Source organism: Symphodus melops (genome assembly GCF_947650265.1).
Source record: "Symphodus melops genome assembly, chromosome: 1".
NCBI lineage: Eukaryota > Metazoa > Chordata > Actinopteri > Labriformes > Labridae > Symphodus > Symphodus melops.
In genome coordinates, this window is record NC_136691.1 from 29,074,780 (window position 1) to 29,101,481 (window position 26,702).

Genomic DNA, 26,702 nt, shown 5'->3' on the forward strand with positions numbered 1-26,702 from the left:
AAAATGTTTCTATTGATGAAGAACTCTGGAGAGAATATTTAAAGGAGCAAAACGTAACTCTGTCGCCCCCTGCTGGAGTTTATTAGAAACATGCAGAGGCTTTTTAGCTCGGGTACAATCACTTCTCTCTGAAGCAGTTCCACTGCCCGCTTCCATCGCTGCAACACCTGTTGACCTGATAACTGCTCTCAAACTCTGTTTAAACCCGAAACAGAAGTGTTTTGATTTTTATGTTTTATGTGTTTTTAACTACCCTTTTATCCTTTTTCTGTAGCACTTTTAAAAATATAAAGTGCTTTATAAATAAAATGTATTATTATTATTATTATTATTATTATTCTTAAGTGACTCTTTGTGTCTCTTTCTGTGCTCCTGCAGGTGTGGGATCAGTCATCGGTGTGAGTCCAGCTCGCTCAGGATTGGAGTTGAAGAGAAACCTTTGAGAGATCATTGATCCACTCTGAGTGCAAGCACACACACACACACACACACACACACACACACACACATTATCTCAATCACACACACACACACACACACACACACACACACACACACACACACACGACTCAGGCTGTCAGTCACATTGCCTGTACATAGTGCAGTTAGTTCCTCGTCCTACGACACATAAACCTGCACTGGGAGACGTCTCCTGCGACAATCCTCTTTTCTGACTTGTGCTTTCATGGCGAGATCCCGCGGTCGATTCGGTGGCAGGGAAACTTCGCTGATCTACAGAGAAATAGAATCTACTTTATAAGATATTTAAAAAAAAAAAGTTGTATATATTGCAGTGTGAGTTTTTATAGAAAATGGGAACAGTCGGCTGGGGAAGCCACGTCTATATTTTTTAAAAACGAGTTTGTAAAGATGACGCAGGGAGATTCACGATGACGTTGGTTAGGAAATTAAGAATCAACATTTCATTAGTCGGATCGAATCGTGTTTGGTTTCCTTTCTGTGCAGAAAATCAAACCAACATGTAGTTTGTCCTAATAATGAAGAGAAAGAAGGTCGGAGGAGGAGGAGGCACCACTTTGCACACCAGGGTGGACTTGAACAGGACTTAGAACCACCATCTTGTTTTATGACCAGTCGTCTTCGCTTCGGCTCAAGCCTGCGTTCCTCTCGACTATAAAGCCTTTTAATATATAGCTGCGTATATTTGCTTTATTGACAGTCGTCGGCCAGCCATAGTTTGCAAAACAATTATTAAGCAATGTTTAGCTCCAAGTGTTCCTTGTGTTGTTTGAAGCAAACCTAAGATCTAAAAAACTCGCAGCTCTGCCTCTTAATGCTGGACGTCGTGCGGCCAGGCTGCCTGACGCCGCTTCAGTTTGCTCCGAGTCTGCTGCTGCTGCTCATTATGGTACAGATGTCCCGTGTCTGTGCAGTGAATATGAAGTCTAGTAATTTGTCAGGGGTTGTTACTTACTAGTATCGTTTCCTTACGAGCACGCCCCTTCGTCACTTCAGTGAGCATGACTAACTTAAAGCAGCACTCTTCGCTTTTCGATCTTGATTCTCTCTATTGGTTGTTCTTTTATGTCATGTGTTCACTTGACTTTGCATACAATAAGTAGACATTGATGTAAGACAGTGATTTACGACTTTCTTGATTTTTAGAGCTGTAAAACAGTACATGCATTAAACATGGTTGAAGTGTCCGTTTCCTTCTGTGTGATTTGTGCTTCAGATATTCCACCGAGCGTTGGCGTTAAAGAGGACAATGAAACTTTCTGTACCGTGCTGTCTCACAGCGCTCCATGATGGTGTGTGTGTCTCTTTAAATGCTATGACCCGCCCCAGTAGAGTTTCCCAGTAGACGTCACTCCTTCCCGAGTGAGAATAAAAATGGTGGACCTGTGCTAAAGTTTTGCTCGAGGCTGGAGGTGGAGATACTTGAATTTCCCTCGGGATCAATAAAGTATCTACCTACCAAGCAGGGGAGGGGATAGGATTTATATTAATAGAATCCCATTGTGACATCACAAGGAGAGCACATTTGAAACGGAGCCTTTTCTCCTTGTTGTAAGACTTATGCACACTGGATGTTTATTGGACATTTTGTGGATCTGTAGACACTCAAGTTACCCAAATTAATGTTCAAAAACAATGTACAAGTACGTTTTCCATATTATGTCTCCTTTAAAGGCTGAATGTGCAACATTTTACTCATAAACATTTCAGTAATTCAGTCTATCCTCTGACTCTGTGAGTGTTGACTGTCTACACTAAGTGAGAAGCACAGCTCGCTGTGATGATGTCAGAGACGCGTCTACATCATGTTTACACGGACAGGACGGCTCATCCTCCTGAGTATGAAAGTTGTTTAAATGGAAGACTCGAAAAAAAGAAGAATAACATATTGATTATCTCTGTCACGTCAGCGTTTTTGGATCCTTGTCATTTCGTTTAAATTTACGTGCAGTGTAAATTTGGCCAGCTAGTGCAACACTGGAGCCCAAGTAGTTTTGGTTTCATGCTGGTGCTGAAGGACATCGACTGGATCAAATGAAGTGTACATTCTTCACTTCAAGGTCACGTTCTTCTCTTCACTCTGATCCTGTATTTGATCATGTCTATAAACCCCTCTATTTCAGCCCTGCTCAGAACAGGCTGTTTCTGTGTCTGTAGCTTTAAATATGTAAATGAGCTGTGTCTGACCACGCCCCCTCTCTGGAAGGGCTCGGGTGTACTCGCTGCTTTCTGGCTCCATGTCCTATTGTTTACGGTGAGAAGGCAGACTCAGAGGGCAGAACAAACACCTAGCTGTGGGAGTGTCACCCACCTGGGGGAGGGGCTACTGCCCTTTGTGATGTCATGAAGGGAACATCTCCAAACGGCCTGTTTGAGCACACATTTTGTGAAAAGTGGAGCAGGCAGAAGAGGAGACATGTTAGAGAAAGGTGGAGAAGGACGTGTGACAGCAGGTATCAGGTGCAGCTAGCAGACGACACAGTAGGATTAGCTAGTTTATTTCTCTTTGAATTCTACAACAATGTAATGCTCTTTAAAGTAAATCCAACAAAAAATATTCAGACTGAACAAGGAGCACTTGTTACAGGAGATTGCTATGTACATCTACACACTGTGGTGACAGACATGAGAGGGTTCAAAGTGCTTATCAAACAGACAGGAGAAAAAAAAAAAAAAAAGAGGAAATCAAACAAAAGCATGAGTGATCCCTTTGTGAGAGACCCGTAATCAATCTGCTTGGCACCAGTCTCCAGCAAGAGAGACACACACACACACACACACACACACACACACACACACACACACACACACACACACACACACACACACACACACACACACACACACACACACACACACACACACACACACACACACACACACACACACACACACACACACACACGTCAATTGATTTCTGGGCCGCTGCAGAGACACTTCCGATCGAGCACATCATCATGAGTGAAAAGGGAAGAAAAAAAACGCACATCAAGAAAAACTTTTTTGGGGGGGGGGGGGGATGAAAGCAAAGTAAGGGATCAACATGTCAAACCCACCGTCACACACACATCCAACCAGCAGCCGTCATGCTCATTGCAATACTGAACAGAACGGCACTTTCACTTTGATTTCGATGCACTCGGAGGCAGTGTCTACTTCATGTCATGTGCAAAAAATAGCCTGTAGTTTTTTTTTGTTTTATTTTTTAAGACAATTCACATTCATGGATTCTTTGTGAAAACAGTTCATGCTTCTGCAGAGAGAGTGACTGAACTTTGACCTCACACATCTCGTACAGGGATCTTTAGTGACTTTTTTTCCTGGACTTGGTTTTCATCAGAATGTCGAAGAAAAAACCTGAAGTGTTGTCAAAAAAAAATCAAGTGGACGAATCGTTTGTGTAGGAGTGTTGATTTAAGTTGATCATCAGTCTAATATGAGTGTTTGCAAAATGAATAACAGCAGTGTGGATCGTAGAGAGCAGCTGCTGAACGGAAAGAATGTTTGGGCCGTGAACGCCGCTCTTCCTGCAGAGTGGCGACGTAAAGCTAATCCTTGTGCACGGGGAGCGAACGAGTCCTGTGTTCAGTGAGAGTTCAGCGCTCTCACAGGAGGGAGAGAGAGATAAACACTCCACGGGGCAACACCATCACCTGCTGATTCCAGCGCTACACTGAATCCAACACAACATGTGGGGAACACCAGGTCAGACATAAACTTCCAGTTTGACTCTCTGGGTGAATCAGAGACTGGGAGCTTTACATGTCGGCTTCATGTGTGCCTTCTGATCTCACGACAACGTGGCGAAGGACGAGGAATAAAACATCTGCCGTCACTTTAAAACTCCTGCTGACGCTGAGGGGAAACGAAGGCGGGCACGTTGGCGGGCTGGTGTGCAAAGGAGAGGTAGTGCTGGGTGGGTTTGAGAGGAGGATGCTTTGTGTTGATGGAGCCGGTTCAGGCTGCTCGGAGTTGGACCTCGCAGTGATCAGCTGGTACTAAAGAGGGGAAATGATGAGCGACGGTCCGTCGTCACGGAAACACTGATTATCCTGCGCTAATTGAATTGTCTGGAAGTTGAAACAGCAAATGGGACACAACAGTAGAATCAAATAAATAAAATAATGGGGAAAAATCCACTGCAGCATGAAAACAGGAAACCCTGCTTCGCTCATTAAAAAAACCACGACACGCCTGTTCTCTCTGACAGGTCGTAAAATAGACGCGAAAACAAAGAGTGGAAAAACTGTTCTTGGTGACTAATTAAGTGAGCCACTATTGAAATACTCTAAACATTTGTAACTGCTATATAGGTATCTGAATATATTATTTCATTCATTTATGTTACAAAAGTGTTTCTGTGTGCTCGGAGGTCCTTGAACGGCTTCCAGGCAGAGCGGGCGTCTCACTGAAGCGCTCCTCACACGTTTCCTCCACGTCTCAGCCAATCACTGTGGAGATCACATGTGAAGGCAGCGGTCACCTCCAAGAAGAATCAGGTTAAAAAAAAAAAAATTAAAAAAAGAGAGATTGTTCCTCAGAACTTGAACCTGGATCTTTGAAAGTGTCTCATCATGACGTCCACGGGACTGAAGATTAAAGAGAACGTCCAGCTCCCAGTGCCTGCTGGGTAATTATCCTAACAAGTGGCTGTTGAGAGTGAAGGGCATGAAGGTGTGTGTAACAGGAGAGATGACGGCCTTTCAGTCATTCAGACTGTGACACACACACACGCACACGCGCACACGCATACACCCTCGCTGCAGCCGAGCCGACATCATGTCAAAGACCACCTATCCATCACCGACCGCTCGCCGAGAAGGACGCAGTCACTCACGGGGGCGATGAGCCTCGTCTTGTTGTGAAGAGAAGTGTTGAAGGGAAAGACGGGAAACAACCTCCAGCGTCACGTGATGACTGCTCTCCACGCCATGCTGTCGCCACATCCGAACGGCTGCGTGCTGCGTGGCGTTTAAACACGTACATCCACGTTTATCACAAGATCCAAGCAGAGAGGTGTGCTCAGTTCAGACTCAGCCCAGGCATGTTAAAGGATCAGTTCACCCACATCAAACTCAAGTCTGAGTAAACGCAGCACGCGGCGTTTCACACGTTAAATCAACTGAATGTAGGATCAACAAGTGCTGTAGTCCCGGGACAAATCCCTGAAGGTCTCAGAATCTAACGTCTGCGATAAGAAGGAACGCTCGTCTTTATAAAAGAAGGAATCACTTCACGTGCAGTCGGATTTCTGTCCCCCGGTTATTCACGCTGTTACACTCTAAATGAGCGACACGCCCACCAAACACGAGATGGTCTTGGAGCTCTCTGGTCTCGAGTGTGTCTTGGTCTGTGTCGTCGTGACTACAACAAGACACGCCCCCCTCTGCTGCAATCATTGGGATTATTATTGTCTTAACTTGTCTTCAATCAACGACCTTTCATAAACAAACAGCTGAATTACAGTCAGTGTGTTTCACGCTTCAGCCTCCTGTCAACACGAACATGCTGGAACCTTCTGTCTGTTTGGGTTGGCGTGCACGGAGAGTGAAAGGCTTGAAGAGGTCACAACGTCGCAGCAACACTCGCGGTAAAAAGATCAACTTTATTAACGTGATGGCGCAAACACGTGCGGCGGGTGGCGTCCATTAGGGTCGTCTTAAAGCATTAATAAAGCTGATGTTCATACTACGAGTTTCTAACAGCGTGCACACTCAGATTGTGGAAACAGCTCCGTATTCTGTGACGTTTCAGAGAAGCGTTTTGAATGGATTGATTAGTGTGTTGAGTGTGACGCTCTGTACGTCACTAAGAGGGGAGTGAGGGTGTGAGGTGAACTGCCATCCCTGAACAACAACACAGTGTGGGAGGATGTCATGTCGTTTCTCAGCCTAATCCTCCGCAGAAAAGGAGTCCACGCAGGAAGATGATGATACAAAGAAGTGGATGAGCTGGGCCAAATGTGCCCAAGCCCACGGTGAGACCACCTTCTCCGCCCGCCTGGTCCTGTCGGCACCAGGAAGTCCACTCTCACTCCTCTAGTCTTTGAGTGCAGACCAGTCACTGCCAAAAAAACCCAAAACCCTTTAGTGTTAGACTGTGTGATTCACACAATCTCACACATTCCTCCCCTATACACACACGCCCACTCTCTCTTCATCACGCCATTAAACTATTCCGCCATCCTCTGTATGTACACATTAAAGTCCACATCTGCAGCACACACACACACACACACACACACACTGAGTACATGGGACATTCTGTGGAGCTCCTGTGCTCTTTTTCCAGCAGTGCGCCCCCCGTGTGTCAGCAGCTGGTGGTTAGGTTTCCTCTCCTCTCCCAGTCCTGAAACTCAATTGGAGCTGGCTGCGATGGGTTTCTCCAGCTCCAGGTCCAGGGGAGCGGGGCCCAGCTGAAGGCTCCCGTAGCAGGTCTTACAGACGCGGGTGGGCTCAAACAGCTGCTGGCTTGGCACGGGGATCTTCTGGTCACAACAGCTGGCACAGAACACGTTACCACAGTTCCTGCAGAGAGACACAGACAGGTCGATGACGGAGCCTCGGGTAGAAGGCGAACATCTGAAGATACCGGGCATCTCCTTCACATCCTCTTTATCTTCATCAGGCAGCTGTTTCTAATCCACAGCTGGATTGTTGTTGACATTTGGTTTCTTTCTAAAGCTGTTGATAACAAACATGCACGAGTACAGGCTCCTTTATGTTAATGAGGAGAGTCCATCACTGGATGAAACCTGAAACACTTTGGGAAATAAATTTGGATCATAGTGATGGAGAAGAACAAACTAATGATTGAAAAAAAAAAAAAAAAAAAAAAAACAACATAAAGCTGAAAAAGGGTTTGAGGGATTCTTGAAGACGTGAATGAGGATTTGTCTTGTAATGATTGGAGTGATCACCATGTATCAGACACAAGGGAAGGTGAAGAGAGGGAGGAATCAAACCTTCGTCAGTGCAGGAAGGAAGCAGCTGGAGAAGCTAAGACGAGGTAATCTAAGCGGACACGTCTTCTGATTTGTTGTTCCGCCTCCGTGTTAACACATGAGAATCTGAAAACAGCTATTTGAGAGTCTATCCATCTCTCGAACACTCTCGGACGCCATTGAAAGGTACATTTCAAAAACGAGTCAAACACTGCACGCAACATGACGCACGCTGTGCTGGGAAACACAGCGACGCTGGCAGCAAAAGCTTTGAAAAATAATAATAATCAGGGGTGGGACTTGATTAAAACATTGTAACTAATTAACTCAGGGCTTCCTAATTAATTAATCAAAATTAATAAGTGCATCACAATATTTGCCCTAAAAAGCAACACTTCTCAATCTAAATGGATTTTGGTGGATGAATGAATACAGTGCATCATATTTTACTTGCTTCTCAGTTTCATAAAGCTGTTGGATCTTGTTTGAAATAGTTTTTCTGCACAGCAGCTGGAAAGTTGGATCACACGTTGCTACCTTTAGCACATTTTCTAACCCCTTATCTTCTACCACTAATAGTGGTCTACAGTCCAGAGCGATCAATTTTGAGAGTAAATTTGTAAGTTTATCAGTTGAATTACTAATTTTTGTCCTGAAGCCAGTCATTTGGTCGAGTTTAGGCTGCAAACGGTTCCTGTTTGTACTTGTGGCGGAGCTAGCGCAAATCTAGCGTAAAGCTAGCGCAAAGCGAGCAATAAGCTAGCACTAAGCTAGCGCAAAGCTAGCACGTAGCTATCGCAAAGCTAGCGCGTAGCAATGACAAACAGTTGCGCGCCATTTATGAAGCAAACTGTGATGAAATGCTGAAAAAAAATTAATGTGTTATTTTATTATAATTATTTAATCGTAATTAACACGTTAAAGTCTCACCCACTGATAATAATAATAATAACATTATAATAATATAATGACCAGCAGAGGTTACTGTGCAACGCTGTCACCTTTGCTGTCACCTTTAGCACATTGTGCTCTTGGTACACTTCATGCACAAGCACGCGGGTACACGATGCTGACCGCCTTCATTATGAGGAGATCCAGAATTTTATGACTGTATTTGACTAATATGACTGTCACCACGTAGCTGTCATGTTCTCTGTGTTGTTCTCCCATGTGCAGACACGGACTCGATGTCAGGCCATGCTCACATTTACATACAGAGCTACCCTTTAAAACCTGTAACCTGCACCCACCTTGAGCTGATGTCTTTTAACACTATGAGGTGCACTATGTTCCCTCAGTACCATGCTGTGCTGCTGGCAGGTGAGATGCAGAGCGCTGGTGTAGGTAAGCATGCTGCAGGGCGGTGGGAGGGTGCGGATGAGTTGCTATGTTAGGAGGAGGAGTGTTCTTAAAGGTTGTCCTTTTTGAGGTTGTCCTTTTTGTGGATGAAATAACAATCAGCCCTCGACCAATCCCACCTCTGCCATTAACGGCACCATGCTCACAGCCAATCATAAAGTGCTGGAAAGCCACACCGATGCTGCAGGAGGAACATTCAAGTCCCTGAGAAATCACTGACAACCACAACAGAATGAGGGAACACAGATGCAGTCTGTGATAAGGGGGGGGGGGGGGGGGGGGGGGGAGAAGGGGCTATGTAAGTAAGGACACTGAGGAGAAAGGTGCAGCAATGTGTGGGGGAAGGGTTGAGGGTGGGAGGGAGGACAGGGGAGCCGGATCTCACCAAACCTCCTGGACAGGCTCCCTGCCACTGTAGAGGAGAGGGGCAGACAATGGATGAACACTTCCTTAGCAGTAGAGGACACTCAACATGCTTCCCACTACTCATCTATCAACTATGAAACAACTACTACATACTACGATAGTACCTTTAACTTTAGGCTTTGAATCCATGGGTAAGAATGGCATATTGTATCTACAGTGCAGACTACATGTCAGGAGCATAATGAATCCACTAATTTCAAGCAGCTAACTTCAATAATCCAGCAATAAAGAGAGAGGGGGTCAACAGCAGAATGAGGTCATGATGACAGTGGAGGAAACACCAGCGAGGCTCATGTACTCATCATAGCTGCTGATTGTGACGAGGATGTCCCTGAACTTTAAGAGTAACACAGAACAGGCCTGTGGTAAAAACACATTAACTACAAACTGATCCTTGATGTTAGATGATTGAAAGGTGTCAAAGTTGCAGACGTTTCTTTTTTTTAAACAAAAACTGGAAATATTTATACCAGCATTTGCATTTTAATACATCAGTGCTCTGTAGAAACATGTGCAGTATGTGGAGAGGAAGTAGAGTCCCATCAGAATTGGTCACGAGTTAAAGACGCTAAATGTGAAGTGACAGATGCTGTGGCTACTTTCACAAAGAGTCAGGATGTATCTGGACACTAGAATCTCCATCTGGACAGAAGATGTGTGAACTTAGTGGATACATCACTTTCAGGGGTGGTCGATGGCGGGGGAATGACTGAAGGCCGAAGCTTTGCAGGCACATATCCCTCAGTAATTACCTGCAGTGGTGCTTCCTCGCGGCGAGCCAGAACCTGCTCTCACAGCCGTAACACTGGGCTGCCAAATGGTCTGGGTACCAACGAGTCACCTGGAAAGCACAGCCTGGTCTCAGTGCACAGCTTTGATCTGAGCAGCGAACCTATCAAACGTTATCCACCGTCATTTCCACAGAGATCTTTAAAAACAATCTTTAACTGGCCTCACCTCAGTGTCCTGTTTGTCCACCTGCTCCCAGCTGGCTTCAGAGAAGAACTCGGTGCTACAGCGTGACAAACAGTTGGGGTCCAGGTTGTACTCCGAGTCTGTCATTGAGGTCTGCATTAAAGAAAACACAAAACAGAAGACGCATTGTAAGAAGTGACATTGCTCCGTCTGATTCTTAGTTTGTTGTTTAGTTTCTCACCATTTCATCTCCCATGTCTCCGTTGATCCTGTGGGAGCCACAGTGCTGCTGATTCTCCAGGCGGCTCCACAGCTCCTGCACCTGTTTCTTTAGAGTCTCCACCTCCATCTGGTGTCCCGCCTCGATCTGCCTCAGTCTCTGCTGGATGGCATCTGTGTGCAGCGTTAGCCCATCATCGTCCAGATGGCTGCGGGACGGCTGCTCCGGGCTGATTGCAGCTCGACCCAGCATGGCGTGGCACCAGCGATGCTGGGAGCAGCTGCCCCGAGGATGGAGGATCAGGGAGTTGCAGCTCGCCACAGACACCTGTCGACTGAGTGGGGCCTTCTCCCCATTACCTTTGGCCAAGTGAGGTCCTCCGCAGGGTTCTCCCTCTGAGTTGTCGCCGTTACAAAGCCCATCCCTGATGGGGTCTCCGCTGACGGACTGAAAGGCACTAACAGACGGACGCTTGTTGCCCCCGTTTAAAGTTCTGAAAAACCCCTGCTCGCCTGTCTCAAGTCCTTTCTCTTTCCTGGGGCAGGGAGGATGGCTCCTGCCCTCACTGCAGGGCTGACGACTCGGGCAAACAGGCAGATGTGCCGGCAGCTCCGACCTGGTGCAGGCCTCTTCAGTTAGAGTCTCTGTGGAGCTTTCCATCAGGGATGCTCTCTTCTCCACCTGCTCCAAGTCAGCACCACCATCAGACTCAGAGTGAGGGCAGGGCTCCTCATCCACATCTCGCTCTTCCGGTGACCCGTCCACATAGCCGTTTGTTAAAGTTCTCTGGGCCAGCGGCTGGTCTGGGTTACCTGAGCAGGACTCACAGGGTCCAGGTGTGAGCTCCTCTTGAACAGAAGAGTTCTCTGAATCCTGCTTCAGCAGATCATCTGCTGTCTGAGGAACCTCAGCAGCCTGTTCATCCGATTCCTCCGATTCCTGTGCAGGAAGAGGGGGACATTCATCTCTCTCGGCCTCCTCCACATCATTCTCTCCATGCTTACCATTTGCACAGGTCTCTGTCTGGATCTCAGTGCATGTTACATCTTCCTCAGCGTGTGCTTCCTTCCCCACCTCTGTCTCGACAGTGTTAATGACATACGGGACAACAGTACTTTCCACCGTCTGAACTTCTGCTAATGCCTCCTCCTTAGTAGCTTCCTGGAGGATGTTCTCCATCTGGCCCTCGGCCACACCCACAGCTACAGAGAGCTCCGCCTCCTCTGCTTCCTCTACTGTTTCTGCCGGGCTGCCGGAGGCTCCGTGTCCAAGCTCAGCATGTGCGACTCTGGGCTGAGGGCTGTCATCCAGCTCCAAGTCCCCTCCCTCGAGGTAAGGCCCCACTCCATTAGGCCGCACCTCCTGATCCTGGTTCCCCCCTCCCTCAGGCCCCACGGCCATGTTGAGCTCCAGAGAGCGACGGTGGTCCTGCCATTTCTCATTGAGGCTCGGATCACTGGAGCGGCGGTTCGGAGCTACAGAGTTTCCCAGCTCACATGCACTTGGCAAGTTGTCAAAGGAGCGCGTCTTTGTGCGCCTGAGGAGAACAAGAGGGAAGAATTATGCACTGAAAACAGACGATTCAACCTGTAGCTGCACACTTAATCAGAAATACATGTTCAGCATACAACGTGTTATCAATCAATCCGTCTTTGTAAAACTATAATTCAGGTTGCATCAATACACCTCACATTACGAGCAGGTCTAGTCCGTACTCTTATTTATAGAGATCCTACATGAATCCATCATCTAGCAAAGTCACAGTGGAGACGCAGCAGCATACCGTTACTATCATGTTTCTAAAGGACAAATGAAGAAGAATCAACTGTGTCTGTCTCTTTAACTGAGAGCATGCAAACTACTCCATGATGTCACGAGACGAAAGATAAGCAGAGTCTGCTTATCTTTCGTCCCGTGGCCAGGAGGTGTATCTGTGAGGAGCAGAGCAGAGACGAGCTGAAGCCCCTCTCTGGCTGTGGGAGCTCATCTTACATGACTGACGCAGACAGGGAGGGGGAGGTCGAGTGCCAGCATGCCAGGCTCACCTGGCCAGGGGCGTGTCCTCCGGGTTGCAACCAGGCACGGGGTAGGGGGCGCAGGAGTCATCTGAGGGGGTGGTTGGAGAGGAGCTGGGCAGGTAGACTGCGGTCCACAGCATCAGGTTACGAACGTGACACACAGGGTGCAGCACCTGAACAAACAGACACCAACACGTGTTGAATCAAAGACTGCAGCTGAAGGCTTCGATGGTCCTGAGGAGGACACACGGACACTTCGTTTCAGTCAACACAGCTTGTCGAGGAAGACCTTTGATGACGTGTCCAAATCATGATAGGATCACCTTTTAGATGTGTTTTACTTGCCTTTGCTGTGATGAGCATTTTTTGTAATCATGTTGATGTTTATCTTCCTTGTTTTCATAGTTTTCCTCTTTTGCCTGCTGCTTTAGTTTGATCTGTGAACTCATGTCTGCCCGCATGCTTTGTGTAAGATAGGGGGCGCTAGATACCGTCAATGCCGGACTATAAGCCGCTACTTTTTTGTCACGTTTTGAACACTTTTACAATGATGCGGCTTATTTATGGATTTTTTATGGGGGACAATGAGCTTCTGCCGCAAAAACATTTGACTTCGTCACGTCGGATCTTAATATCAGTCATTTTGCGCTTCATGCACGCACCCTCATGATGGAGAACACTCGGAGAAATGCATATGATGCAGCTTTCAAGTTAAAGGCGATCGACCCGGCTGTCAAAGAAGCTAACAGAGCTGCTGCACGTTAAGATGACACTGACAGCGACAACAGAGACTGAGGAAGTGAGTAATGAAGTCATTCTGAGGCAGTGAATGGATGGACTTTTTCTTGTGAAATATATTACGGTCATCTTTTTCATCAGCCGTTACAGACATGTTCGATAAAGGATTTACAGTAGGCTTCATATTTGCGGATGTTACCGTTAGCCTACGTATTTAATTAAAAGTTAAAACAATGTTTTTGTGTCACGTCTTTCTGTGTAAGTCGCTCTGTTACAACGTGGACACCTGAGGCTTATATATGTACAAATACATTTATTTACTTATTTTTAGCCGGTGCGGCTTATATCCAGGTGCGCTCAATAGTACGGAATTTATGGTATTTGATTTCAAATGTACCAAACGAGAGAAAGAGCTTTTTCTACACGCTTCAAATCTTTGGGTTAAGAATATGAAGATAAGCAGTGGATCAGTGGACGTACGATCTCGGAGTGGGAGGAGTACAGCATGTTCTTCAGGGTGCGGTTGGCCGGTCTGAGCAGCGACCACACAGAGCAGGTCCGCTCCTGGACTTGGCGGTCCTCCCTCTCCTTGCCGCTGTTACACAGGAAGGTGCCGAACAGACAGGAGTAGGTGTGCTGAACGAGTTTCACCTGACAAACAAACAAAAGAAGATCCAACGTGTCAGCTATGATGGAACAGTGGAGATGGCATCGGAGGCGTCTGATCTCAAAATCCTGGCAGCGCTGATTTACTCAACACAAGAACTAACGTGATCTCTGAAACTCTAATAACTTGAGATAATGATGGAGGTTGACTGTGATTTCATTACAAATAGAAAGATGTGATAATAATATTTTGAGCGAAGATTTTCACCAGCAGAGCTGTACTCACCAGGAAGGCCTCATTAAACTCAAAGGAGCATGGGAACTGTCGCTGCAGCTGGTGAACGCAGTCGAGCCACTGAAGGAAGACGGGACAGCGCTCGTTCAGGTCCTCAGAGTTCTCTCCATGACCGCAGCGATCCGCAAACTTGTGGCCAAAGTCCAGCCACTCCGTCTCCACCAAAACCTGGAAGCCCTGTAGCAACACAAATCCTGGTCACAAGAGCGTTCATGTGTTCAATATCAGGCAGCGATGGAGTGAGCGGATTCATCTGCACCTCAATGGTGCGGTAGTAAGGGTCCAGCAGCAGCTTGGATAGAGCCACGATCTGAGGCGTCCGGTCCCAGCCATCGGAGCAGTGCACCAGGACCGGCCTGTGGTCTCTGTCCACGGCGTTGACCACCAGCAGCGCTGCCTTCAACAGCAGGGAAAGATGCTGCAGCCACTTGGTGCTCTCCAGCGCAGAAAGCCAGCTGCAGGCCAAGCAACAGAACAGAAACATCAGAGGACGCCGTGACTCAGACACACATTATTAGTTCATGGACATAAGCCCGTTTTCTTCACACCGCAGGTCAGATTCATGTAAAGTGTTTATCAGTATTACATATATTTCACATCCTGCTGCAGGTCCTCATTTGTCCAAGAACACTTTGACATGTGATTGCAGGAGCTACAGACCGACGCTTGGCAGAGTCAGTCGTCTGTCAACACAAAGGTCGGGGAGGGAGTGTGTGTGACTCTTCCCTCTGCAGCAGCCTCTACCATCAGTGTGTGAATGTGTCGCTGTGAGCTGCAGTGTCAAAGAGCTCTGAGGAGTCAGAAGACTAGAAAAAGAAATAAACCAGCTGAGGTCCCTTTAAGGACCATGAGGGAGGCTGGATGTACACACACCTTTCCTTCCTTCAGTTAGGAGTCACTGTTCACCTCCCTCACCTGTCACTGTTCTGAGCGCTGTGTGGCTTTAGTTTCACTGATACACCAGGTTTCAACATTAATGTGCTCAGTCATTCTTTCAGACTCAGTACTCACCGGGCCTGAGACAGCGTGTGTACATTACAGTGTAACACAACAACACGGCTTTAGACGATTATTAAGTACGCTTAGTTTACAAGACAGATGGACTTAAAAATACATTTGAAGAAGCGACGCGTCTGCACACACAGAGAGCAGATACTTCACTCTCAGAGACACACGGAACACTCCGGGCTTTCTTCATAATGAAGGCTGTCCACGTGAAGCGTGCCCGGGCCTCGTGTGAGAGCGCCCTCTTGTTGTTGATGGTCGTGTGTACAGCGGTCAGATGTGGCACCGTGTACGTATGCAGCGTTTGGGCAGTCCTTTTAAAATGATCCTATAAAGAATCCTGAAGTTCTGAAGCTCTCGGGTGTCACCTGTAAGATCCGATTGAACATGCTAAACTGGGAGCTACATTTGTGAATTCTCTCCTGATTTGAAATTCAAACCGTTTTTCTACAACATGCCCCGAAGCCAGCGTGACTTAATGAGACGTCATTCATTGTTGCATCAAGTCGAGGAGTCCAGAAGGAAAGAAATCCTCAGCTTGGATTTCTAAATCGGGCACAGATGTGTTTATTGATTCCAGCGAGAGCGATTTGGATTTGGTTGTTGTCTGAGGAGCTTTTACAATTAGAGCATTGCTCGAGGTATTACAAAAGAAAGAAAAAAAACAAAAACCTACTTAGCTGGGTCAGGCATCTGAGTACAGAGGAACCGCAGAGACTGGAAACTCTTGCGAATGGAGTGGATGTTGGCCATGCCCATAAACACCACCTCACAGTTGGGATAATACTCTGGAACGAGAGGAGAAGAGAGAAAGGATTGGTGGCAGTTTACTGATCTCCGGCACACACTGACTGAAGTCTGACGAAAAACCTGGGAGTGAGCGAAGAAGACCCACCTGGGCACTCACAGCCTCCCCCCTTGGCTCTGTTAGCCACAGCAGCGGCGTAGGAGCGGGCGTCCAGGATCAGTAACTTGTGGGGCTGGATGGCCAAAGTCTCCACCTCGGAGCTGTTGGTCATGGAGGATTCTGACACGGACACAACACACCATCATCTCTCACTTCGACTCAAGCTGCTCATTTCACTCAGTGAGCCGAATGAGACGCTCCTGTGCTCTGAGTGTGTGTGTGTGTGTGTGTACAGTGCATGCCGGTGAGCGAGTGTTACTCACCCACAGTGATTTCTTACCAAAGTCCGTGTCAGACAGGTCCGAGCCGTTAGTGTACCCGCCGCCATTGGAAAGGTGCTTGCGCGAGCTGCTGTCGACGGCGCAGGCTTTGGCGATGGACTGGACCAGGTGCTCGTCGTCAGCGTTCCTCCAGCCCCACCAGCTGACCTCTGGCTGACCACAGCGGGCGATCACAGCCCCAGTCGTCTGGTGTCTGAAGGAGGCAGAGCGTCAGATGGAACCAGGCGTTCTCTTTACTTCACCTCAGCGTCCTTCACTACATGTTCTATCTTCTCTTTTATGTCTAAATGTGGACTCCTCTTACTTTTACACTAATAAATTATTTTATTGATCAATCTAGAAGGGTCTCCTTTGATTAATGGATTAAACATTAAAAAAGATGAAATGTCAAAGAGGTCCCTGAACGGCTTCCTGTGGCCCGCTTTGGTTCAAGAACTCGGTCCGAGCAGAGAGCGCTTTATTCATCGACTGATGGATTCATTATTTCACCTCACATTTTTCCTCTGACGGGTCAAAAGCACATCGACATCAGAACATCTGACTCATTAAGGGGCCGAGTGTTTGCACATGGTCGAGTCAGGCGTGCTCGTCATGGAATCAACGTTGTGCTGAATGAAGCAGAATATAAGGCGCATATACAGCGATCCTGTGTGATGATTTCTGTTCGGTTCACGACGGTCGCTGAAGACACTTACAGCCTGCCTCGTCGGTGTCCCAGAAAGGGCAATCAGCCATTAAAGCCCCGTTTCCACTGAGCGGTCCGGCTCGGTTCGTCTCGGTACGGCGCGCATTTTGCGGCGTTTCCATCGACTAATCCCGGTAAGATTCCCAAATAACCGATCCGTACGGTCCCACTTTTTGGGACCCTTCCGTTGGGGTGCAAAGAATGTGGAGCCGACCCGAAAAGATGGAGCTAAACAATACAGTCCACTGATTGGTTGAAAGAATCGTCACTTCCTGTGTTACGTCGGCTAATAAAACTCCGCTGTGTTTAAACCATTGACTGTAACACAGCTGATTGTTTACGTGTGTATTTGTCCTCCTTAGAAACATGGTTTCGCAGAATGATTTGGAGCTCATTATCCATGCCTTTGTGTCTTCACGTTTAGACTATTGCAACAGTTTGTTTTCTTGTCTTAACAAGAAAGAGCTCTCTAGACTGCAATTAGTTCAAATTTCTGCAGCAAGAATTCTGACCCGCACAAATAGGAGGTCCCACATATCCCCTGTTCTGAAAGACCTTCACTGGCTGCCAGTGTCCTTTAGGTTCAGGTTTAAAATCCTGGTTCTGGCCTTCAGAGCCCTACATGGTCAGGCTCCCTCTTACCTTAGTGAGCTGATCCAGCCTTACGCCCCTATGCGAGCGCTGAGGTCTATGGATCAGAACCTGATGAAGGTCCCTCGAGCTCATTTTCGCACTAGAGGTGACCGGTCTTTCCAGGTCGTTGCTCCGAGCCTCTGGAATGAACTTCCGTCTTCTTTGCGCTCAATTGATTCAGTTGACACTTTCAAGAGTCAACTGAAGACGTTTTTATTTGTCCAGGCTTTTAATTAGTCTCTTTTAGGGCTGCTATGATCTTTGTGCTGTCTGTATATTGCTTGTGATGTTTTAACCCTGTTTGTGAAGCACTTTGTGGCCCCTGCCTGCGAAAAGTGCTATATAAATAAATTTTACTTTACTTACTTTACTTACTTACTTACACAGCCTTCTCTGAAACAAAGCTGGATTGAGTTCTTGTAATAAAGAGTCACATGACAGTGACAGAGGAGATGAACTGCTGGATGTCTTCTTCGTTGGTTTTGTTTGTGTAGCGTTTTTCTCCTTTGTTGAATTTATAAGTTAGCGGTTAGCTGTTAGCGGTTAGCTGCTATCATATGACGCTATTTACATAGCGGCTATCATCATCCAGCTTACACACCGCCTACCAAATAGGTCACGGGTGGCGGTGGAAACACAAACGGGATCGGACTTAATCGAACCAAACCGTACCGATCTGTACCAGACTGCTGGGTGGAAACGGGGCTTTAGAAGCTCTTGAGAGGGTAGTAACGGGCAGGTTTAAATATCTGCAGAGAAACAAGCTCACCTATAAACCACAGAAGGAAACCTCTTCCAGGAGCGGAAGGCAGCCACATTTTCCAGCTCCTTGTCCGTGATCCAGGCGGGCACCAGGAGCTGCTGAGGATAGCTGGGGCAGAGCCTGGCAGAGGGGCAGGGAGCGGGAACACAGGCGAGAGGAGGGGGAAGGTTATCTGACATGGTTACACAAACGTCTCTTTACAGCACCAGCAGAGGACACAACACACACACACACACACACACACACATAGGCCTTTAATGAAGCCACGCGGCAGGACACACTGACCTTCGAGTCGTGAGTGACAGAAACCCACACCTTGAATGAAAGCCATTATTACCTGAACTTGCTGTTGATGTCAGATATCCTCCAGGCGTTTTGAGTGTCGAAGCCCATCCTCTCCACCTCGTTCTTGAACCACGAGGTCACGTGTTCCCCTGCACACACACACACACACACACAGAGCACAGATGTCTGATAAGCCGATGTCCCGCTCGGCTCAGGTGAGCATGTGAGAGACAGTCGGGTACCTGGTCTGCACAACTCGCCGTGCTGTTCCTTCTCGCCGGCGTACACGTTCATGCACCAGGCGTGGAATGCAAAAGAGAAGAGGTCCTCCAGACGAGTCGGGGGGCGCACCACTGTGTTCAAGCGTTTCAGCCACTCCTGACACTGCTCGAAGGTGGAGAACTGACACCTGGCAGAGAAGTCAGCATTACACCACAAACACGCTGCAAATGATAGTTATTATCACACTGGAATGATAAACACAGGGGAGCAAAAGAAGAAGAAATGCCTGATCATTAAACTTTGATACAAATTATTACCGTTGTAGGAACTCTTAGAGGAAGCTATGAGAGATGGGTCGGGACTTTCAAATATGTGGAAAGTTGTTTATTTACAAAAAGCAGATTGAGGGAGATCTTTGGGTGTTAGCTCCATGCTAACACATTATGGAAATTGCCCTTAACGGGCTAACACAGTTAGCATTGTGTTATTCTCGTAAATCTATTTTATAGAACAATATCAATTAAAAGAGATCTTAGAGGATTGCCTGCTCAGCATCTCTAAAGTCGGAAACACGAGCGTCGTGTCATTTAAGTCAAATGATTTGCAAACCAAGGGGGCGTGTCTGTGCCATCACACCTGTCAATCATTTACAGTACAGAGTACGCCACAGCGCACAGACGTCCCTCTATCATGACGGCCTTCTGTTCTGCAGAGTTCACGAGCGACCAGCAACAAACCGCATGAAGATCGACTTTATTAACAAACAAGGCCGACGCGTTCCGGCTCGTGTCCTTCATCGGAGTCATCCTGAACACGAGCCGACCACCTGATCAAACACTTCCTAGCCTTTTGTTATTGTGTTATCCATCCGAGACATCGACACAACGAATCCGTCTTTCCTCAATCTCTCCTCCTCTGACTGAAAAACTCAAATCAAGGTGTCCTGTACCTTTAAGAAAGCAGCGCCATTCCCCCGGCCTTACCTGATGACTTTGCAGTCCTTACAGGTGACGTGCAGCTGGAACATGTCGCGACACTCTGCACACTCGATGAGCTGAAGAGGAACCTGTGAAGGAGAGAGCGATCGTCCAGTCAAACTTTGACGTGCAGTCAGCACAAGACGTGTGGGAGACTCATGCACGCACACCATACTCGTCATTCATTGGGCGAATTAGTGGAGGTTAACATGGCAGTAAGAACCACCACCTGAGCCGCAGCGTCATTAGAGTGTGATGTTGTATAAATTGAGCTAAAACTGTCTGGGCTGTTTATCAGCTTTGAGCAGAGTGGACGCGCTCGCTGATGCAGAAATAACGTCTTATCTTTTAAAGGCAAATGACATCCAAAGTTCAGACCTGTCACATGCTTACAGCTTCAGAGCTGACTTCATACACTGCATAGACTGTTAATGAGCTTCCATCAGCATCCAGCATCATGCATAGGGTCACTGCCTGACAGAGATGTAGGTGGGTTAGAAGTTAAATCTGAAGACTGGCTGTGCTCCTCACTTCAGACAGGCACACACTAACAACAACAACAACAACGACAGTCGCGAGTCCACCACTCCACTCCATGCAGTACTTACTGACACCTCACAACAACAAGCCTATCCAGAGAAAACAGAGAGAAGGAGAGTCAAAGGGACGCACTCTGTCTCTGTCAGTGTCTGATATGGCAGCACATTCCCCTCGTTCACACATCCTGCTGCCCTCTAATCTACATCCCTCATCTCGCCCGTGCCGCCATTGAAATTCCTGCGCTGTTTGTTAGCAGACTATCACTCCCTCGCAGCACCTCCCACTCCTGATTTGTGAGCTTTGACAGCACAGCCATGTGATGCAGACGCCTCATCAACTCCAAATATGTGTGTGAGGAGAATGTTGGCTCGGGAAGCCGTGTGAGCCGAGACCCGGAGGCTCTCTTTGAGCTCTCACTTTCCCCAGCAACACGTGATGAGTGGCGAGCGGCGAGCGACGCGCGGAGCCACCCTGAACATTCACGTCTTTATATGCAGTGACCCTTGAAGTAACATCCTCTGTTTCCACGGAAACACTAAACATGACTCGGCGTGGCGGGCCCATGACCCGTCCTATTACAACTGTAGATTGAAGGATTTCTCTGGCTTTGACAACTGTTGGACATATTTGAGGTAAAATAGGAACCCAACAAAAAAACATATTGATCGAAGCTTCCGTCCATTTTTAATTCATTCGGAGATTTTGTCAAGTGAATTCTTCATATTTCACTTTAAGGTCCTCGATGCGGCAGGGCCGATCATCTTTGGCATTCCCTCCGTGCTCCATGTGGTCTGAAAGGAGAGTATCACCCTGTGTTCTGTGGTAGAGACCCAGCGGGTCATCTGTGGGCTCGCAGGAATACTCACATTGACAACAGACTCTTTGAACTTGATGTGTAGACGGTAGTTGGAAGTTGCGATGATGGCGTCCTCTGCTCTCCCCACATACTCCGTGAACTCCCCGTGCAGCTCAGGAAAGGGCACCTAGCGACCGCCAAGATGAGACACATCAAACAAACAGGAGGAAACATACGCTCAGCATGTGGTCCATGTGAGGAGTTACAAATAAACTAAGCATTCCCCTTTTTATAAAACAACCTTTCCCATAAACAACAAGCTGACTGGGTTAACTGGGACTGGGAGTGAACCCTCCCCACCTCCTCAACCAATAAATGATTCTACAATATAAGGAACAGTCTGTCCTCAGAGAGACAGTTTGACACCGTGTCGCTCTTTTAGTCCCGCCTCTTTCCGCTCGGTGGAGTCTGTCCTCCTACGAGCCGGTCGAGGAAAGATGTGACGCACCGACAGCCTGAGAGTCTCCATCACGCTGCCGACTCGTTAGCTTAAAAATAGGAGCCTTACGATCAAGAGAGCGCTGTGCACGCTGTAATTACTGAACAATAAGCTGTTTGTTTGGAAGGCACGAGGGAGAGCTCACTGGTCTGTGTCGCTGTGTGTCCCAGCACAGCAGCACCTCGCGTGCAGTGTGTGTGTGTGTGTGTGTGCTGCTCCTGCAGTAATGACGGCGGGCGTGTCAGCACTACATACTGCTACGTTGGTTGCACCAGTATATAAGATGATCATACAGTAGGTACATGTTAAGTTAGTTAATATGTCATTGATGCTGTTTGTGGTGCCGTTATCGACACAGTCATGGTTTTATCAATTCATCATTTTACTCCTTTAGAAATGTTGCGATAAAGTCGGGCTTCAGGCGTTTTCTCTCCTCAGAGCTGCAGACGAAACCAAACGTTTGTTTTTGCTGATGAAGTCTGTTTGTCTTTTTTAAGATGATCACTGAAGAATTCGCTTCTGAGGCGCGTCATGAAAGGAAGCTTAGCGTGACATGTGACTGAACTTGTGTGGTTATGTAACTGATGACAGACAGAATGAAAAAGTGAGAGGATGCCAGCGTGCTTCCTCACCTGCATGTTTTCCTCCTCCAGGACGGGCGACTTCTTGGGGAAGTTGTGATTGGCCTGGATACACTCCACGCCCTGCTGCCCCTCCTCCTCCTGCCAGTGAGACACGATAGTGAGCCGCAGGCGGATTTAACAAACACGACTTCCCTCCACACATTCGACACACGAGCTGCTCCGCGTGGACTGACTCCATCGCCCTCCTGATCACGGCCAGTGTTTATAAAGATATAATAATGCAGCTGTGAGTGGCTTTTATTGTAATCACTGTGTCACAACAGGCTGTGGTGGAACAGACGGCAGAAACGTCACAGCGGTGGATTTACACAAGAGCCTCAAAATAAATGATGACGCTGATGAATTAAAAGTTTCAGATGGAACATGTTAATGACGGTTTCTTTTTTAAGACGAGTTCAGGAGCAGTCAGCGCTTTCTGTTTGAGGTCAAAGTCTTCTGCCAGATGAACACATCTCTCAGAGGACGCCGATCAGTGGGGAATGTGAGGAATGGATGTTCGAGCAGAGTCAGGGACTTTTACTCAAAAAAAAACAAAAAAACAAAAAGAGGTCCAGCCTTCGACTGACAGAGCCTGAAAGGGAGTGTTTGGTCAGGATCAGGGTTTAGTCTGGACTGTATTCAAAGAAAGATTAAGGTGGGGGCGAAGAGACGGCAGATAATAGACAGCACTGCACAGCCTGTTGGATGCTGGCTCAGCACGAGACGCGCACACACACACACACACACACACACGGTTGTCATGGCTGCAGGGCCAGCGTACAGAGGCCAACCAGGGGACAGCGAGCCCACAGCGAGCACAGCACATGCGGCTCAGTGGCTCTGTCTGTCATGGGGGGGGGGGAGACACATCCATTTTCTGCAGTGAAAACTGAACGCACACTGTGGGCTGATGGAAGTGTCTGCTTCCTGATAAACAGAGCTGATTAAAAAGGGAATCAATGGAGGATTTCAGATTGTTCAGCCAGCAGCACACAGCAGCTTCTTACCATGGCCCCTGTGAAGGAGTGTGGGTCACCTAACAAGGAGCTCCGCCTCCCACCGGTCTGTGAACGCAGAGACACACAAGCTGGTTAGTTTGGTGGAAGACTTCAACAAGTCCTGGTCTTTGAAAGAATAACGACAGAATGCTCTTTATAATGAGATACTATGACATCACAGTGCACGACAGCTATCAGAAACAGCCTCCGAAAAAATATCACAAAAAAACAGTGCAATGGTCGATAATTACAAACAAGCTTCAGTTCAATTTTAAAAAAAGACGATCATCCCAGAAAAGTGTTTCCATCTCGCAGGGCTGGACAACTCATCACATCTCATGAACCATGTCTTCCCCCGGTCATCGAGACGACACGACCACGAAACGCTTCCAAGTGTCTGTCGTTGTATTTTGACGACAAACATTTCATCACCAGGAACTCAAAAACACGCTGCATGTCTTTGTTAACGTGCATTATTTCCACGTATCCGTTTGTCGCTTGTTTTTCAAAGTGTTCGATGGATTGATGCGACGATGCCGACGAGGTCAAATCGACCAGTATTGGTGTTCAATAACCGTGATCAAGATCGTCATCAAGCGGCCTACGTTACGACTGCTTTCTCCGTCTCTCTCTCGCCCCTCTTGCTCTCTCTCTCTTTATAAATCAGGTATTTCTTGTGTTTCGGGGTTTTCTGTGTTGAATTGATCACGTTATCGTTACATCATTTTTGCTCTTGTTTCATTTTGTGTCGGTGTGATAGCTTCGTAGCCAATCAGAGTCCAAGGGAGGCGTGTTTAAGACTCACGTCACCACAAGTTGAAAAGAACAAAAATTGAACCTGTTGCATTAAAATGAAAAAAAAGAGACACAAGCTGAAAGCAGCAGCCGTAGAAACAGACACGTCCGAAACATTTCAACCAAAAACAGAAAGTTGACACATCAGATTTTAGACTCACCGCAGCCAATCGGTAACGACGAGCAGTCCTGATGATCCGGTTTGTAAACTCTCACGAGTAAGTCATGGAAATCTGTGGAGAGTGGGACAAACATGAGTTTCTTCCCTCCTTGACTTGTCTCTACTCTGCAAACAGCAGACTTGTTCCCAGAGCTGAGAGCAGAGACATTTATGCTACACAGGCTCTTTTGATTCCTGATCAAATAAAGCTCAGCTGTTGGTCACAGTGGCTCGTGTATGTAAAATGCTCTTCGGACTACTCGGACACGCCCACACGTTCACACACTGATGCTGTGTAAGGAGGCCGTCAGTATTAACTCATCGCTGCTGATGATGAAGCAGCTGCAGGAGCGGGGAATTGAACCGCTAACCTTCACAGGTTAAGAGATGACCAACTCTACCCCTGAGCCAGAGTAGCAAATAAAAAGGCTCGGTGGACATGTTAAGGCCAGAACACACTCAGAGGTCGATCATGTGAACTGCTTATCTTACGTTTACCTTTTCAAATAAACACTTGATTCTTACTGACTCACAGTCTTCAGCTCGTTAGAAGTTAAAGGACGTATTTTTAAGAAGAAGCGTCACACTTGTGTTTAATGCAACTCTGGTTGATCACCTTCCCTCCTGGCTGCTGGGCAAGCCGGCAGATATGGCAGATATGACTTGCATTCCTTGTCTACCAAGTCTCGAGTCACAATAACCAAAACAATGGAGTTTAGAAGATGAGAGACGAACAGACCCTTATGAAGATATATCCTCTAACATACAGGCTGCAAACCGTTTTAAAACATTTTCTCTTATTGATTTATTGTTATATCACTCAGACTGAAATTGTACTCCCCACAGACTGCATCACATTATGGCTCAATCAAAACTCTCAGGTATGTGTGAAAGTGTCCTGGGGAGAGTCCGAGCAGACCAAAACACAACTCATCTACTTCATACTTAAGATGCTTCAGGTCAACAACAAAACACGGGTGGGTGGGTGGGTGGGACTGGCAGCCAGGGTAAGGTTATTACGTCACTCACTGAGGGGTCCAGCTCTCATGGCTGGTGCGACCCGATAAAGTTTATCTGCCCCACACACACACACACGGCTCTATTTGCAGCCGCGGACTCCTGACCTGTGCTCACGGCTCAGTCTGAGCTACACTGGGCAGGTTAAGCCCCTTAGAGCCTTAACGTTACTGCTGTCCCGTGACCGGCCAGCGTGCACTTCAGCCTGCAAAGAGGTCACATCTTTTACCGTACTGTTTACAAGTTTGACCCATAAACTGTGACCGGAGGGATGCATTAGAGCAGTAAAGTCGCACAAGTTGACTTCCGGCTGGAGATAATAAAAGCGACGGCGAAAAAAGGATTAACTAACAGAAAAGCCTTAAAGGTCAGCTGAAAGAAAAAACAATCTTTAAAGCCTTCAGAAAAACTACATATCACAGATTGTTCTAAAGTAGAAGTGTACATGAAAAGTAGGCTGTTAAAAATGTGTGAGTTGAGTTTAAAAGCATCTGGAGTGCAGAAATGATAACCAGTTTATAACTTATTATACGACAACTCAAAAATCCTCTGCTAGCAACACAGGGGCTAGCAGGAGCTAACCAGAGACCCTACTTCAGATGTTGAAAGTTACTCTTTAGCTTGTCACAATGGTGACAGTATTTGATCTATTTCTTTGGGAAGCCGTAACGATAACATAAGCTCGATGTTCAGCAGCTTATTAGCTCTGCTAGCAGAAAACGTCCGTAAAGTAATGCTAGCATGCTAACGCTTAGCTCGTCCAAAGGGGCTCTTTGTGGTGTACGTAGCCGACTTCAGAAGCTAATAACAGGTTTGTTGTGCTGCAGGAAAGTCGTAGTAGTAGTTTGCAGTTTGTAGCTGTGACACAGAGCAGTTCGTATGCTAACCTCAGGTTAGCTTATGGAGCTAGCGCAGCTTCTGTTGTTGTTGTTGTGAGATGGAGGGCGGAACCCGGAGAGCGGAGGCCTCCGTCAAAACACCCCAAGCAACGACCGCGACCGGCGGACTCACCAGTCAAGGAAGAGACGGAGAGTCATCCGAAGCCGGTGCAATTATCAAGCAGCAAATAAACCTGGCCCAAACAAACATGAGTCATATCCGAGCCGAGGCCAGCTTCACTGCGTCCCTTTCCAGCAGCGAGTCGTCGTCGCCATCGTCGCGACTTCTCCAACCCAACAAGCTACGTGTGTGTTACGTCATCACGTCAGAGTAATGATCCGCGCGGGGGGAGGGGCCAAGGCGCACCATGTGGTACTACCATGTCAACACTGGGCTTCCAGATAGAAATTCATCATTTTACATGAGTGAACATGGATAAATGTCTCAATTAGATCAGTCTTTTTTATATAAATATAGCGACAATACTTAACAAAAGGGATGGTTAAAATAACTTACTCCTTTGTACTAACATGTTACATTAATCCATCATGAGCACTAATAGAGAAGGATTAGAGACATTTGAGCCTATAACCGAGGATTTTTATTTTTTTTGTTTTAACGGATGAGATGGTGTCAC

At 47.2% G+C, this 26,702-nt stretch overlaps 2 protein-coding genes across 5 annotated transcripts in view; one reads left to right on the forward strand and one right to left on the reverse strand.

Moving 5' to 3' along the window:
* The window catches only part of citb (citron rho-interacting serine/threonine kinase b), a 48,887-nt gene extending 45,727 nt beyond the window's left edge, over positions 1-3,160 (forward strand). Inside the window, exon 41 of the mRNA XM_079361060.1 lies at positions 379-3,160. Coding sequence (XP_079217186.1) covers positions 379-402 — 24 coding nt within the window. The 3' untranslated portion in view covers positions 403-3,160. The remainder of the gene's footprint in view (positions 1-378) is intronic.
* mtmr3 (myotubularin related protein 3) lies at positions 2,963-26,384 on the reverse strand. Of its 4 annotated transcripts, none has more exons than XM_079361002.1 (21): positions 26,198-26,384; positions 24,171-24,242; positions 23,224-23,280; positions 22,226-22,315; positions 21,165-21,281; positions 19,765-19,847; positions 18,802-18,968; positions 18,612-18,708; positions 18,281-18,394; positions 16,193-16,386; positions 15,901-16,032; positions 15,682-15,793; positions 14,260-14,455; positions 13,992-14,177; positions 13,580-13,750; positions 12,389-12,534; positions 10,365-11,880; positions 10,166-10,276; positions 9,961-10,049; positions 9,168-9,194; positions 2,963-7,007 (listed from the first exon to the last, which is right to left on the reverse strand). In XM_079361002.1, exons 3-21 carry the CDS (start codon positions 23,224-23,226, stop codon positions 6,836-6,838), a joined length of 3,723 nt encoding a protein of 1,240 aa, XP_079217128.1. In that variant the 5' UTR covers positions 23,227-23,280; positions 24,171-24,242; positions 26,198-26,384; the 3' UTR covers positions 2,963-6,835. The 4 variants fall into 4 exon arrangements, with proteins under 4 accessions (XP_079217128.1, XP_079217126.1, XP_079217129.1 ...); XM_079361000.1 differs by having other exon boundaries at positions 9,961-10,100; XM_079361003.1 differs by lacking the exon at positions 9,168-9,194.
* Between the last annotated feature and the right edge of the window lie 318 nt (positions 26,385-26,702).

Excerpts from the sequence above, each read along its gene's own strand:
- mtmr3 (XM_079361000.1), bottom strand. Across the intron at positions 18,395-18,611 it reads GACATCAACAGCAAGTTCAG|GCTCTGCCCCAGCTATCCTC; the intron begins GTAATAATGGCT and ends CCCCTCTGCCAG. Across the intron at positions 12,535-13,579 it reads ACTCCTCCCACTCCGAGATC|GTGCTGCACCCTGTGTGTCA; the intron begins GTACGTCCACTG and ends CTGTTTGTTCAG.